Here is a 12923-nt window from a genome sequence, read left to right on the forward strand (position 1 = left end):
ACCTTTATCAAGAACTTTTCTATCTAGGTTAAACAGGTTTGGGAAGGATTTGAACTTTGATAACATACAAAAATCAATACACATCTCTGAAGGATCTGGCAACGAAATAATACTTTTTCTGTTTGCTTTTGTTTTTTCATTTTGCAGTGGAGGCAACAAGAAATAATGTGGAAGGAGATATTGAACTGTACATGAAAGGTAACAGTATGGAGGGAAGTAGAAAGAAACCTTCACCAATCATGTTAAAGGTTTGTCTTGTTGGCATTCCCTTTTATTTGAATAGATATTTGATTCTATCATGATAGCATCAGACTTTTTGTATGTTTTTGCAGTAGGATTTCAAGTGTTTGTTTTGACTTGGGATTTGAATTTTGGATTTATAATGGTATAATTTGGCCTTTTTGGTTATGTTTACAGTTTGTAGACATGAAATACAAGGTGGCTCTAGCTAAGCCAACGTCCTGGAAGGACAATATGTGGCGAAGAAATAAGGCACCCTCGTTAGAGAGAGATTTTGCATGGTATTAGTGGTTTTGTTAGCCTCGGGAAGCTTTTGGTTGTGATGGGTCCTTGGACAAGGAGATGTAGTGTGTGGCCTTGGCTCTCTAGATGCCCTCTCCTATTTTAGATAATGGCTGGAATTGCTTGATAATGCAGTTGATGAGATTCAAGTGGTGCAACTTTTGTCATTGTGGATAAAATTCAGAACCCTAGGCCCAACAATCCAGCTCATCTTTTCTAAGATAATGGAGGTGAAATGGATCCTTACTGCATGCAACAATGAATGAGATTAGGTGTTGATGTGATTGTCTTTAGTTGTTTTTCTCGTGGCATCCTTGCTACAAAGAGCATTGAGCTCCCTTCTTAGACATTTTTGTGGTAGATGCAGTAAAAGGTAGGATTGTTGTAGCATTGCTTCAGACTTGTTCTGATGTCCTGAACCAAATCAGAACTGGGCTAAAAATGATCAGAAGTGCAACCCAACTCTGAAATATAATGCCTCGGGAAGTGGAGATGATTTGGAGAACAATAAAGGTTATGTATATGTGTGTAGTTGTGAATTAGAGTTCTGATGGGGTTGACCTAAAATATGAGCTTGGATTCACTTTCCCAACTTGCCTATTGATTGCCTTAATTGATTTGCTATGGTTTTCCTCCATTGTATCTCAATATTGGCACCAACAAAGTTATGGTTTATTACAATGTTTTATCACAATATTTTAATAGTTTTAATTATATATACATATGTTCAAATATACATGTCACATGAGGACTGTAAGCCTCTGCCTGAAAGAATAGTTAAGAGGTGAGAAATAATAGTGAAATGATTGAGAATCAAATTAGATACAACAAAGGAACATGTAACAACACTATAATGAACTTGCAATGAACATGTAACAACACTATAATGAACTTGGAAAGAGTATTTAATTGAAATGAATCTAAAACCAGTTAGAGAGAAACAAGTATAGCACCCAAAACTTTGAAGACATGATGCATAGATGCCTTTACATTCAATAATTAACCTTCAATTTCTATATCATAAAGACAATATATAAGATATTCTAAAGGCTTAACAATAATAGTAGGCCTGATCAAATTGAAAGAAGTTATGACTTGATATTCAGATTAACAAAAGGAAGGATTATGCATTTATAAGATTAAAAAGCTTATAAAAGTGGTTGCTTTAGTTCATTTCTTTGACATGTATTGAAAGAGAGGAAGAGGTGCAAACAAAATTGCATCAATGTTGGTGAGGAAACAGGTGCAAACAAAAGTGCAATATTTTGCATCCACTGCTATCAAAATTTTCGATGGAACAAAGTTGACAACGTTTTTTATTTTTTTACATTGGATTTGAAGCAATGGTATTGGATGCACAAATATTCATATATACAGTGCGGGAAACGACAATGGCAACACCAATTTGTATCTACAATAATACCAAGATGAGAATTGTGGGACTACCAATCCATCTGAAACATTCTTACAATATCTCTTTCATGAATATGTATAAGGCATTGCAAGAAGGCCTTCAACTTATTGAGAAGGTCAATAGTTGGTTGTAGACGATGGAGAAGGAAGATCGGGCGTGGAAGGTGTCTGGCCTTTATGTCAAGAAGAGCAAGTTGTTGGGCATGTATCTCTTTACAGTATCCATATAGTAGGGATAGGTACTCGCTATCCATCTTGATAGTCTAAAAAGGGGGAAAAATAAGAGTTGTTGAATTAGTTGAATGCCATAAGTGGAAATCATAATTTTCCTAGTATAAGTAAAGGAAAGTGTAAAACATTGATGAAATGTAAAAAGTACTACAAGGATAGCAAGTTGTGGAGGAGGAAGATTTTATTTATTTGAGAAAGGGAAAACATATTGAAATTTCAAGTGAGATTTGCAGCAAATATTTGTAAAAGAAAGCAAGTATATTGAAATTGAGTCAAAACTATACTTATTGAAAGGGAATCAGAAGGCACTGGATGTAGCAATCACACTGTAGTTGGTTGTAAATACTTTGATGTTAACATGGACTCCTCTTGTTGCCTACATTTGACGTAAGCATTTCCTTACATGCGGGAGTAGCGGCTGAAGGGAAACGATGGAGAGATGCGAAGGTCAGCTAAGGTTCAAACTCTGGAGATGGCAGTGAATGTTAAGCCTTGTCGGTCTGTGTTGTCAATGTCCATTGTCACCTTTGGTAATGTCATGCCTTGTGATTTATGTATTGTCAAGCCCCATGCCATTCGAAGGGGAATTTGTCTACGAGACCCTCGCGTTATTGGGGGGAGTGGAACATAAGATGGGTTGAAGGCATCCCATGGTGGGCCTTTGTATTGGAAGAAGTCAACAACAACAAATGATGGAAACTCAGGGGGTTTTGATCCAGGTGCATAGAAAATGGAAACTACTTTTCCAAGTGCTCCATTGACAAGACCTACTTCAACCCACAAGTTGCATGTGAGGAAAACTTGTTGTTCATTGCAAATAAGAACTTTTGCATCCAACTGTTCATCTTCTTCGTGTGTACCAACATGATGGTGGTTCCTTTTCTCTACGTAGCATTGTGCAATTGGCATGTTCAGTTTTTTGAGCATTTGTTTGTTATGCAGTGTGACAACTAGGTTGGTTGGATAAAGGTGCATTGCATTGTCAGAATCATGTTGCTCATCGATTAAGAAAAGTGAATTTGTCCTTGACATGAGAAGGTTCCAATCCTCCATAGTAGGTGTTGCATTCCTGAGATTTGCGAGAAATTGATGGAATGCAACTTGAGCAGGGTTGGCCCCCTGTTGACGAAAGATGGTAGATAGTGTGACGACCGTGTCAAAGCTGCACCAAAGGGCATTGTCGCGTGAAGTGTCAACATACATGGGGATGTCCTTTACAGGAGGTAGTTGGCCAAGATCATGAACAAGTATGCTAGACCGATTGCTGAAAGGAATATTTTGATACAAAGGGAATACCAACCTTAAGCGATCATCTATGCGTGAAAGAAATTTGGGCCCAATAAAGCTCATCTCATTGATTAAAATGTATTTCTCATGATGAAGTTGCTCTTGTAGCTGTAGAAGTTGTTGGCCCTCAAGAGGATGCATTGAAACTAAAGGAATGCAGAGGGCAGAATGGATTGTAAGTGCATTTATGTTAAATGTTGCAACACCTGTTGGAGCGAGTAGGAGCAATGGGCTTGAATTGGGAGTAGATTCGGCAAGGAATGTATCTTTTAGGCAATCAATTAAGTGAGACTTCCCTATGCTAACAATACCTTGGATGAGCATTCTAAGTGGAGGAATGGAGGAAGTGGTCCTAAAGTGGGTGAGGACAATGTTGAAAGCAACTTGTTGGGTGGGTGATAGTGAGTCAAGGGAGCGGGGAACTGGAGAGGGGCTAGAATGGATTTGGGTGGATGAGTGATTGAACTCTATGAAACCTATGGTTGTCTCTTGCAAAGTGGAATGGATAGTAGTATGGACCCAATTGTGGTTTGAGTCAAATTCGTGACTGCCAAGCATGTCAAGGTCATCAACTTCCATGTTGTTCCCAAGGTGTAGTTGAGAAAGGAATTGCCATTCATCCATGTCCATGAAATCAGGGGGGTGGGGCATAGCATTAGTGGAGTTGTCATAAGGGAAAATGGAAAGAAGGTCTTCAGGGGCACGATGAACATGCATTGCAACATATGCATTTTTTTTAATTCATAATGTGAAATTATTTCTTCATCAGTGGAGCCAATGTATGTTGGGAGTGTGTGAAAAGGGAAATATGGAAGCAATTCACTCCAACAGAAAGAAGTGTAACATGCATTAATAGGAGAAGGCATCTAGTGCATGAAAGAGGGCATGCAAGGAAGTAGAAATATTGCATGTCAATAGAGGTGATGGTTGCACGAACAAAGAACCATGTTGCTTTTCTGAGGGGATGCAAGTCTATGAGGTCGACAATTGTATGTTGTGGGTGGGCTTGCTTGGAAGACCCGGAGAACTTTTTACTTAATGATGGTGAAGAACCCAAGTAGCCTTTTTCATGAAACCATGACTAGAGCTAGTGAGTCTCTGGAATGTCAGGATTCAGGAGGAGGTTGCTGGTGGATATGGTCCTTACAATTCTTCCATTAAATTCAGCTATGTGGCCCCCTTTGATTGCAAGCACGATTGATGCACCATAAGAGCAAATTTCAATGAGTTCCTTTCCTGTAGTGTGGCAATGCTCGCCCCATAGGGTGATGTCAATGCTATACACAGAGATATCCTCCAAGTTGAGAGTTTTTCTAGGTGTTTCAGACCCATCTCTTCGATGAATGGTGGAGGTTAGAGAAGTGGATCTCGCCACCCCAATGATGTCCACAATTGAGTCGAGGTCTGCAGATCTGATTTCACTTATAGATTTGAAATGAAAACGGTGGAAAGGAATAGTCGGAACATCATCCAAGCAAGGTTCAACAGTGGAAGTTGTAGAGTAGAAGACTTCCCATTTGCTATCTAGATGGTTGTAATTTGTGTTTGCTAGTTTGTGTAACAACCTTGGTGAAAATTCCATGTAATACAAGTTAATAAAGGAAAAATAATAACCATGGTTGATGGGATACTTATTCCAAGCTTAATTTTGGGCAAAAGCATAGTGATGGGGATCATTGGTGATTGATTAATGGCTAAGGAAATTGGCAAAGGAAATTGCAAAGGCTTTGGAAAGGCAAAATGGCATTTTGGCACATTTATTTATGAAAATAATGGAAATTAGGAGAAAAGGGAGGTGAAAGGTCACAGGTTGCACATGAGGAGGAAAATGAAGGAAAATAATGGAAAATGAAGAAAATAGAGACCTCATTAGTAAAAAGGCTTATGAGGATCAGTACATAGACTTTTGTCAGTTCAATTTTGGAGCTCTCCCTCTAATCTCTCTTTCTCATACTCTTAGACAAGATTTTTCATGGAGCACTCTTGGAGAGTGTGGCATACTTAGATTTTTGGAGCAAGAAGGCAAAGGAAGAGCATGAAAGCACAAGAGGACATCGAGATCAACAACTACAATGGGTTATTCTTGGAGGTACCGAGTTGCATCTATGTTGTCCTTACTAGTTTTGTAATGCATGGCATATGCATGTGGTCTATTGGTCAGGATCTGTCACTAGCATGGAGGATTGCCTGGATTGATAGTGGATTTGCCTAGCCTTCCCATTTCCTGGATAGTAATGGTGTTGTAGGTTTATTTCTTTGTTTTTCTGGTTGGTTCTTGTGTTTCCTTAGCTTGGGTTGAGTTACTAATTCCTGGAAACCCTAGTTGGACAAACGCTCTGGAAGCCTTGTAACAACTTGGGTTGAGTTACTAAAATTAGAATCCCTAGTTGGATAAATGCTCTGGAAGCCCGACGACGACTGTGGTTTGAGTTACTAGTCCTGGAAGCCTTGGTTGGAACAAACACTCTGGAGCCTTGTGTTTTTTTTTAAGCTGTGGTTCACGGTCACTGAGTGGCCACTACATCCACAGTAAATATCGGGGCAGTTCCACCCGAAGGGATTTGCCCGTCGGCCAATCTTAACAGGCCTAACCCCGAGGGCGTCGAGGAGATTTGACCCCATGACCTCCCAACTGGGAAAGTGCTTAGCAACGGGAACTTGACCATTTGAGCTATCCCTTGGGGCTTCTGGAGCCTTGTGTTACACGTCATTTTGTCACATTAGGCAAATGGCCACTGATTTGGATATTTCACTATCCTTAAAGGTGTCCCAAAAGATTTCCCCTGCAAAGTTAGAATCTAAATCATCCCAAAGAAAGTTTTATTCTTGGATTCCATGGTACAAAAACCATGTTTTTGGCTACATGTGGAGTTCCCTAGTTAATTTTTGCGCGTACGCAGAGAAGACCATTAGAAGATGTTCATAAGTATGCACTGCCTTACACTATGAACTGTGAACATGAATTAACGAATATAAAAATAAAAAGTAAAGTCTAGAAGCATTGTTGGTAGCATCTATCCCAACCAACAAGCTTCGAATTGTGCCATTCAGCCCCGATCCCTCCCATCATGGAGCAACCCCCTTCCTTTGTGGAACCCCTATCCCACTATTAGTGGCTTTCATCCCTTGGAGAATGGATCCAAAACTTCCCATTGTTGGCCTATAAAGTTACTACAAGTCTGAGGATTGGGAGAGGATTTTTGGAAGTAGGCTTATGATGTTGGAATAACATTGGAAGGTTATTCATGCAAGGGAAGGGTTAGAGATTATGGGAGGGATTTGCAACATCAAGGCTACATGGCTGTAAAGATTTTCTCTAGTTTATTAATATAAAGGCAATTGTTCTTTCTCAATTACATCTTTGTTGATCTAATTTGTAGGATTCCTTGATCACCTACATAGATTGTGATTGCATATTGATCAATTTATGATATATAATTGGTTAATTAGTCCATTTATCTCTTTTGTTATATATTGGATGCTTTGATCTCTTGTTTGTCTCTGTCTATGAAGATCTCTTTCAGGACATTATGGAGAAGTTGTGGGGAGCAACGAGAGGATCTCTAAAGCATCAAGGAGTGAATGGTCGGAAGCTTTGAAGGGGACTTCATTAATCATTTCGTTTAATCAGTATGATGCCTATATCATTATATTTGCTTTCAGTCAATCATAGTCTGGAGGAAGGTAACAATTCTTGTTTATTTGTTACTAGGTTTATTTTAAGTCTAGGGAGATCGTTCTTGTTTGCAAGAGGGATAAGTCCACATAACAAATTGGCGACTCCACTATGGACTCGTCTCACTCTCCATTAGTTTTCCTTATTTGACCTTTTCAACCTTTTGCACAAGCCTTCCTTGAGTGTCTGGAATTTTTAGAAATTTGGATTTTGGGTTGGATTTTATTTATTTTTATTTTTTCTAAATTACCCCATTTTGCGCACTTAGGTTTTAGGCACAGTGCACACTTTTGTGCATTTCCCTTCCAATAACATAACTTATTTGCATTGGTTTACTCCAAGATCTGTGCACATACCCGAATTTTTTTTAAAATCTCAGTTATATTCTCTTTAAATCCAAAGTTTTTGGTTTTTCCTGTTGATTTACACTTGTTTGAACCTCCTCTGGGTGTTTGTCAGTCTGGCTGAGTGTTATTTTGAGATTTGCTTGTGGTTGTCTTGTTTTTGCAAATTAGGGTAAAGTCTCATCTGATGAATGGTCGATTTATCAAAAGGGAGATTTGTTGGTCATGTTGTGTTGATTGTCTACCTTTCTTCTTTCGATTAGATCAGGTTTTCATTCCAGTTTTCTCTTTTGCAAAAGTTTGTTTTGTGTGTCAAAATCAATGATTTACAAGATTAGGTATTGTTTATGAAAAACATTTCTTATGCTTGTTCCAAAATTATAAGTCATTTTTCTTTCTATTGTTGAAGTGTTCATGAAATGTACTTTTTACTGCAAGTGAATTCATAGCATTCAATTAAGGAAAATTCATTTTTAGTGATTATAGGTTTCTTGTTGCATTTTCCGAATTTTTGAGTGATTGTATGGAAAGAGAGATTTCTTGATTTTTTTTTTGTGATTTTGGGCAAAGTGAAAATTTGAAGTTATTGTCAATATTTGGGTAATTCAAAATTGGGTATCTACATTTTAGGAAAAGCAATATAGCGGGAGTTATAGTTTTTGTTTATATTTCAGAAAGAATCTCTCCTTACTTTAGATAGATTTTCCTTGAAACAAAAATATTACATTTTCATTTTCGACTTCATCAGGATTTGCGTCAAGTCATAATTTCATCAGTTTCACATCCATCACCTTTGAGTAAATAACAAATCTTAAAATCAATGCTAATAAAATCAACCTATAAAGTTTTTATTCTTAGTTCTCTTTTCCACCTACAATAGATCAGGTTGTGGGGCTTTGGAATAGGGAAGTGAGTAAACTTTCCAAAGTTGCAAACAAACAATAGAATCTTATGATAGGGAGGAAAATCCATCAATAGCAATTTTGCTCTAGGAATCTCCCCTTACAAAGGAGTCAAGCACAATATCATGTTGGACTCGATGAAGTGATCGACCCCACTTCATTGGCTACGGTAGAGTGATTTACATGTACTAAAAATGGTGTCGAAAGGTACTTGTTTGTCACTTGAAAGTAAGCCTCAATTTAACTATGTTGAGGAACTTTCAAGGGGATTGAGCTTTGTTACTCTGCCCTTGCGTGTACGTCCGATTTGTGAATGTTCCCCCAGGTTGAATTGTTTTACGTGGTAACCTTAGTGACCATATTCTTAGGGGTTTTACCCGAGGTGACGACAAAGGGGAAGTTTCTGCTGTACCTGGAACATACGTTGGCTAGACACTTGGAAATTTCTGGATGGTATTTTTCATTCGAGATGGCATAAATGAAGTTTACTTGCACTAGATCATGTAAATTAAGTAGGTTGTTAGCATAACTAGTTCCACCCACTCTATCTATAACCTTTTCACTTTGATCTCTACAGCGTTGGATTTCATCACCAACTATAGAGTTTTCCGTGAAAAGCTTGTTTGCATGGTTTGAATCCTTAGATTTTTTTTAGCATGTGTTAATTGTTTGTTTTTACTTTTTAGATACCTCAAGATTGGATTGTGAATAATATTTGATTTTGTGATAAATTTTCATCTTGGTTGAATCACCAAGGCAATCATGTAGAATGCAAGGTAAATCCCCTGAATATACATTAGTCAATTGGAAAAGATAAAAATTGAAAGGTCAAAGTCAACAAGATCTAAAGCCTCAGAAGAACCTGAAACATCGATAGTTTTACAATCTGAAATAGTAGAAACTAAAGTGAATCCAACACAAGAAGTAGAATCAGGCTTAGTTCATTCTAGATTAGAGATTACCGAAGTAGTTCAAATTGAACCTGATATTGGTGAGGTCTCAGACACTGAACTAATCGAACCAAAAATAGAACAACCTAAGTCTATAGTTTCTCAACCTAAATCAGCTTCGGTTGTATTAGCTCCTACTCCTGAGCCACGTTCACCTCGAAGGAGGCTGATAATTATGACTGAATTATCTCTTGGGTTAATCAACATTGAAGATATTACTAGAAACAAAGAGGTAGAAACACCTCATGCTTCATTTACTAGTAGTGAATATTTTGACCCAAGAGTTCCTTTCTCTCCTTTTCAACCTGACCCTTGGTATTCTACCACCTTGGCCTTTTTAGGTCATAATTTGTCACCGCCACAATTTCTTTTTTATTCACTAGAAATAACTATGTAAAAAATTCCTATTGGGATCCAACCCATTGATTCATCTATGTTTACCAGCTCCTCGGAATCACTATTGTATGGTGGTCCATCAATTCCTCCTGGATACCAGTCACTCATTGGGACTTTTTCAAGAGTTGCTTCTTCTCCTCAACCTTCTACTTAGTCATATGTTTTATCTACATCTATTGTTCAGAGCATGACATACATGCCTGAAGCGCCTACGACATCAAACCAACAAATTCACATGGTCTCTGATAACTCTAGTAACCCCAACTGGTGTTTATTACCCACCTAGGGGGAAACTACCCTATCCTCCACCTGGAGGACAATTTGTTGTCGAATATTTTCCTACGATTGGGGGTCTACCTTTTACCAAAACTTATGGTTAGATACCTTAGCCTGGTCTGGGTCAACATGTCGTAACTCAATCTTTGCTTGGTATTCCTTACCCTGGGATGAACACTATTTGGAATCCTTCTTTTAATCAATAGTTTGGTCCAGTTGATCCACAACTGCCACTTTATCAACTTGTTCAACCTATTGGACAACCTATTCGTCAAACACTTGTTCAACAACTGATTCAACAACCTATTCATAGTGCATCTCAAACACCTGTTCAAACACTTGTTTCGCAACCGATTCCAAGTTCCCCTCAGACACCAATTCCATGAGTATCACAAATGAGCGTTCATGTTACTCCTCAAATATGTGTTCCTCAAACTACTCAAGTAATCCCTTAGGTTTTTGCTTATCAAACCGGCCATACGGTCCAGTCTATACCACAGATACCTATCAGACAACCCACTATAGGAACAATGCAAACACCTTCTCTAGGTCAAGTTTTCCAAAGGCCACCTTTTTAAGGTCAAGCTTATCAGGGTCCACCTTTTCAAGGACAAGTTTTTCAAAGTCCACCTTTCCAAGGTCAAAATTTCCATAACCCACCTTTTCAAGGTCAATTTATTCAAAGTCAACCTATTCAAAGTAAATTTGTTCAATGTCAACCTTTGTAAGCTCAACTTGTACAGGTGTTGTAGCAGCTACAACCACCCTCCAAAATTTTTCCTTAGCTTCATTTTGGAGCCTCCCTACCAACCTTTCAAAGCAACATGTCTTGTATTGTCAAGTACACAAGCTTCGATGGTTTTATTGCAGAATGACAGCTTGTCCATCAAAGCTTGTTGCACCCCCCTCACAGGTTGTTTCACCGGACTTGGTCCAGCTGCAGGTTGAGCAGCTCCCTCAAGAAATTGCACAATTTTGGAGGGCAACCAACCTTCCCTCTAGAAATTGCATAATTCTGTCTGGTAGCCTGTTGGGCTCCAGAATTGCGCAAATCTGCCTATGACTGTTCATTGGAAAAATTGCTTAATTTCTCTCAGTAGGACTTCTCAGCCCAAAAATTGTGCAATCTTAGGCAATAGTCAGCTGCTCTACCCATAAATTGTGCAATCCCTCTGGGCAGCCAGCCCAACTCCCTCCCAGAAATGCACATTTTTTCCTCCCAGCTGAGCAAACTGTTGCATGTGCAGTTGAGTTGATCGGTTCCCTCTGGGACCGAGCAAAACTGTTTTGCATGCATGGGTTGCTCCTCCCAAGGTAGTATGCAAAGGAATCCCTTGTTTCAGGGATCTATTTTTAGCAGCTGGAGGTTACATGCAAATATCATTTCAGAAACCCTCCACCAAGTGTTGTTTTCCCTAGATTTGTGGCATGCGTCACAACCTTGATTTTATCAAAACTCATCAACCGGACGTTGCAGAGCTCATTCCTCACAACAATTTCAATCTCCCGAGCTCCCGGCGGAAATTGTGTGACCTTCATGATCAGTCACACAGGTATGTTACAAGTCAGTTTTCAAGTTCGTTTTGGTTTTTGACTGACAGATTGCTTGCCATCAGTGTTTCCATGTCTCCAGGTATTGTAGGTGTTCATCTACCTCTCAGTAGCACAAGGACAATGGTTTCCAGGAGATCAGAGTCGAAGACACTATTTAGAGCACACTTGGGGATGCAGTCAATCAAGTGTTTATGAACTTGCCTACCCATGAAGACATCAAGTTGTTCGTAGACAAGGACATCAAGATATGATGGCAGTAACACCATAGCAAGTAACACCATGAACAACAGTTGAAGGCAGCACACCAGATGAAACGAACGCAAGACAAAGGTTGTTGACAACACAGAGGCAGAACCAAGTTGCAAGCTCAAGCATATCCACTTGTGATGAAAGCAACTTTGGAGACTCAGGCTATGAGGTGATAATGTGACATGAAGATTGCGTGAAGAAAGAGAACAGAACAGAGTAGGAGTTGCATGTACTGAAGCAACAACTCAAGGAAGAATAGGAGTTGCATAGATGAGAGAATGAGTTGCAGCAGGAACAGGTACAACAACAGGCACAACATGCACTCACGGATGAAACTATGCTCGTACAAGTTATAGATCCATCCCAGCAGTTGGCATAGAGCAGACTGTTGGAAATAATACTGAGAGGGGGGGTGAATCAATATTATCAAATTCTTTTCAATATACCTTCCAGATTTATACTTTAATTTATTCTTCAGATATTGATCATCAACTTGTATATCAGTACCATATAATAATGAACAAGAACAAGGAAAAATAGATAGTCACACCAAAGAACACCAGATATAAGGTGGAAACCCAATGTGGGTGAAAACCACCTGCTGCAATATGTCTCTATCTTCTTTCAATTAGAAACTTCTTTTTACAATGATTTTGTACTGGTGCAGTCCTTTACCAGTACGCAGGCTGCAACCTGCAGAGAGCTACAACTCTCTCTCGTTTTCCAGTCTCTCCTGGAAGGGAGCTACAACCCCCTTTGCTCTTCTACTTCTTTAAGGACCACGTTTCATTAATTTTCAGACTGGATCCAAGAACATCAAATAATCATCAAGTACATGTGAATCAACCAATCTCCTTATACAATCAAACCAATGAACCACCCAACTTCTCAGAATGCTGTAAACAGAAAACCAATACCAGTAATCTAAACCCAGAACTCTGCAGCAATAGATAAAAGGTAGCCAACAAATATTTCAAGAAAAGTCTGCAACTTCACCAATATAAACCTGTGGATATTCGCAGCTCTTCTGTGGCTGAACAACGCAAATCCGCACCTGGTCCTTCTGCTGCTCTGCGTATCTCTGCACCTATCCTTCCGCTGAACTGCGTACCTCAACTCAGAT

The 12923-nt window shown here is 39.0% G+C and overlaps 1 protein-coding gene across 1 annotated transcript; it reads right to left on the bottom strand.

Moving 5' to 3' along the window:
- Positions 1-2625: 2625 nt before the first annotated feature.
- On the bottom strand, positions 2626-3777 carry LOC149160666 (uncharacterized). Its single transcript, XM_089434678.1, has one exon. The coding sequence runs from the start codon at positions 3775-3777 to the stop codon at positions 2626-2628; it is 1152 nt and encodes a 383-aa protein (XP_089290804.1).
- Positions 3778-12923: the final 9146 nt, after the last annotated feature.

The sequence above is a fragment of the Pinus tabuliformis genome, chromosome 5_2, assembly GCF_031772625.1.
Source record: "Pinus tabuliformis cultivar Carrire ecotype Pingquan chromosome 5_2, CPIR1, whole genome shotgun sequence".
In the NCBI taxonomy this organism is placed as follows: Eukaryota; Viridiplantae; Streptophyta; class Pinopsida; order Pinales; family Pinaceae; genus Pinus; species Pinus tabuliformis.

Excerpts from the sequence above, each read along its gene's own strand:
- LOC149160666 (XM_089434678.1), bottom strand. The coding sequence starts at position 3,777 with ATGCTCATCCAAGGTATTGTTAGCATAGGGAAGTCTCACTTAATTGAT.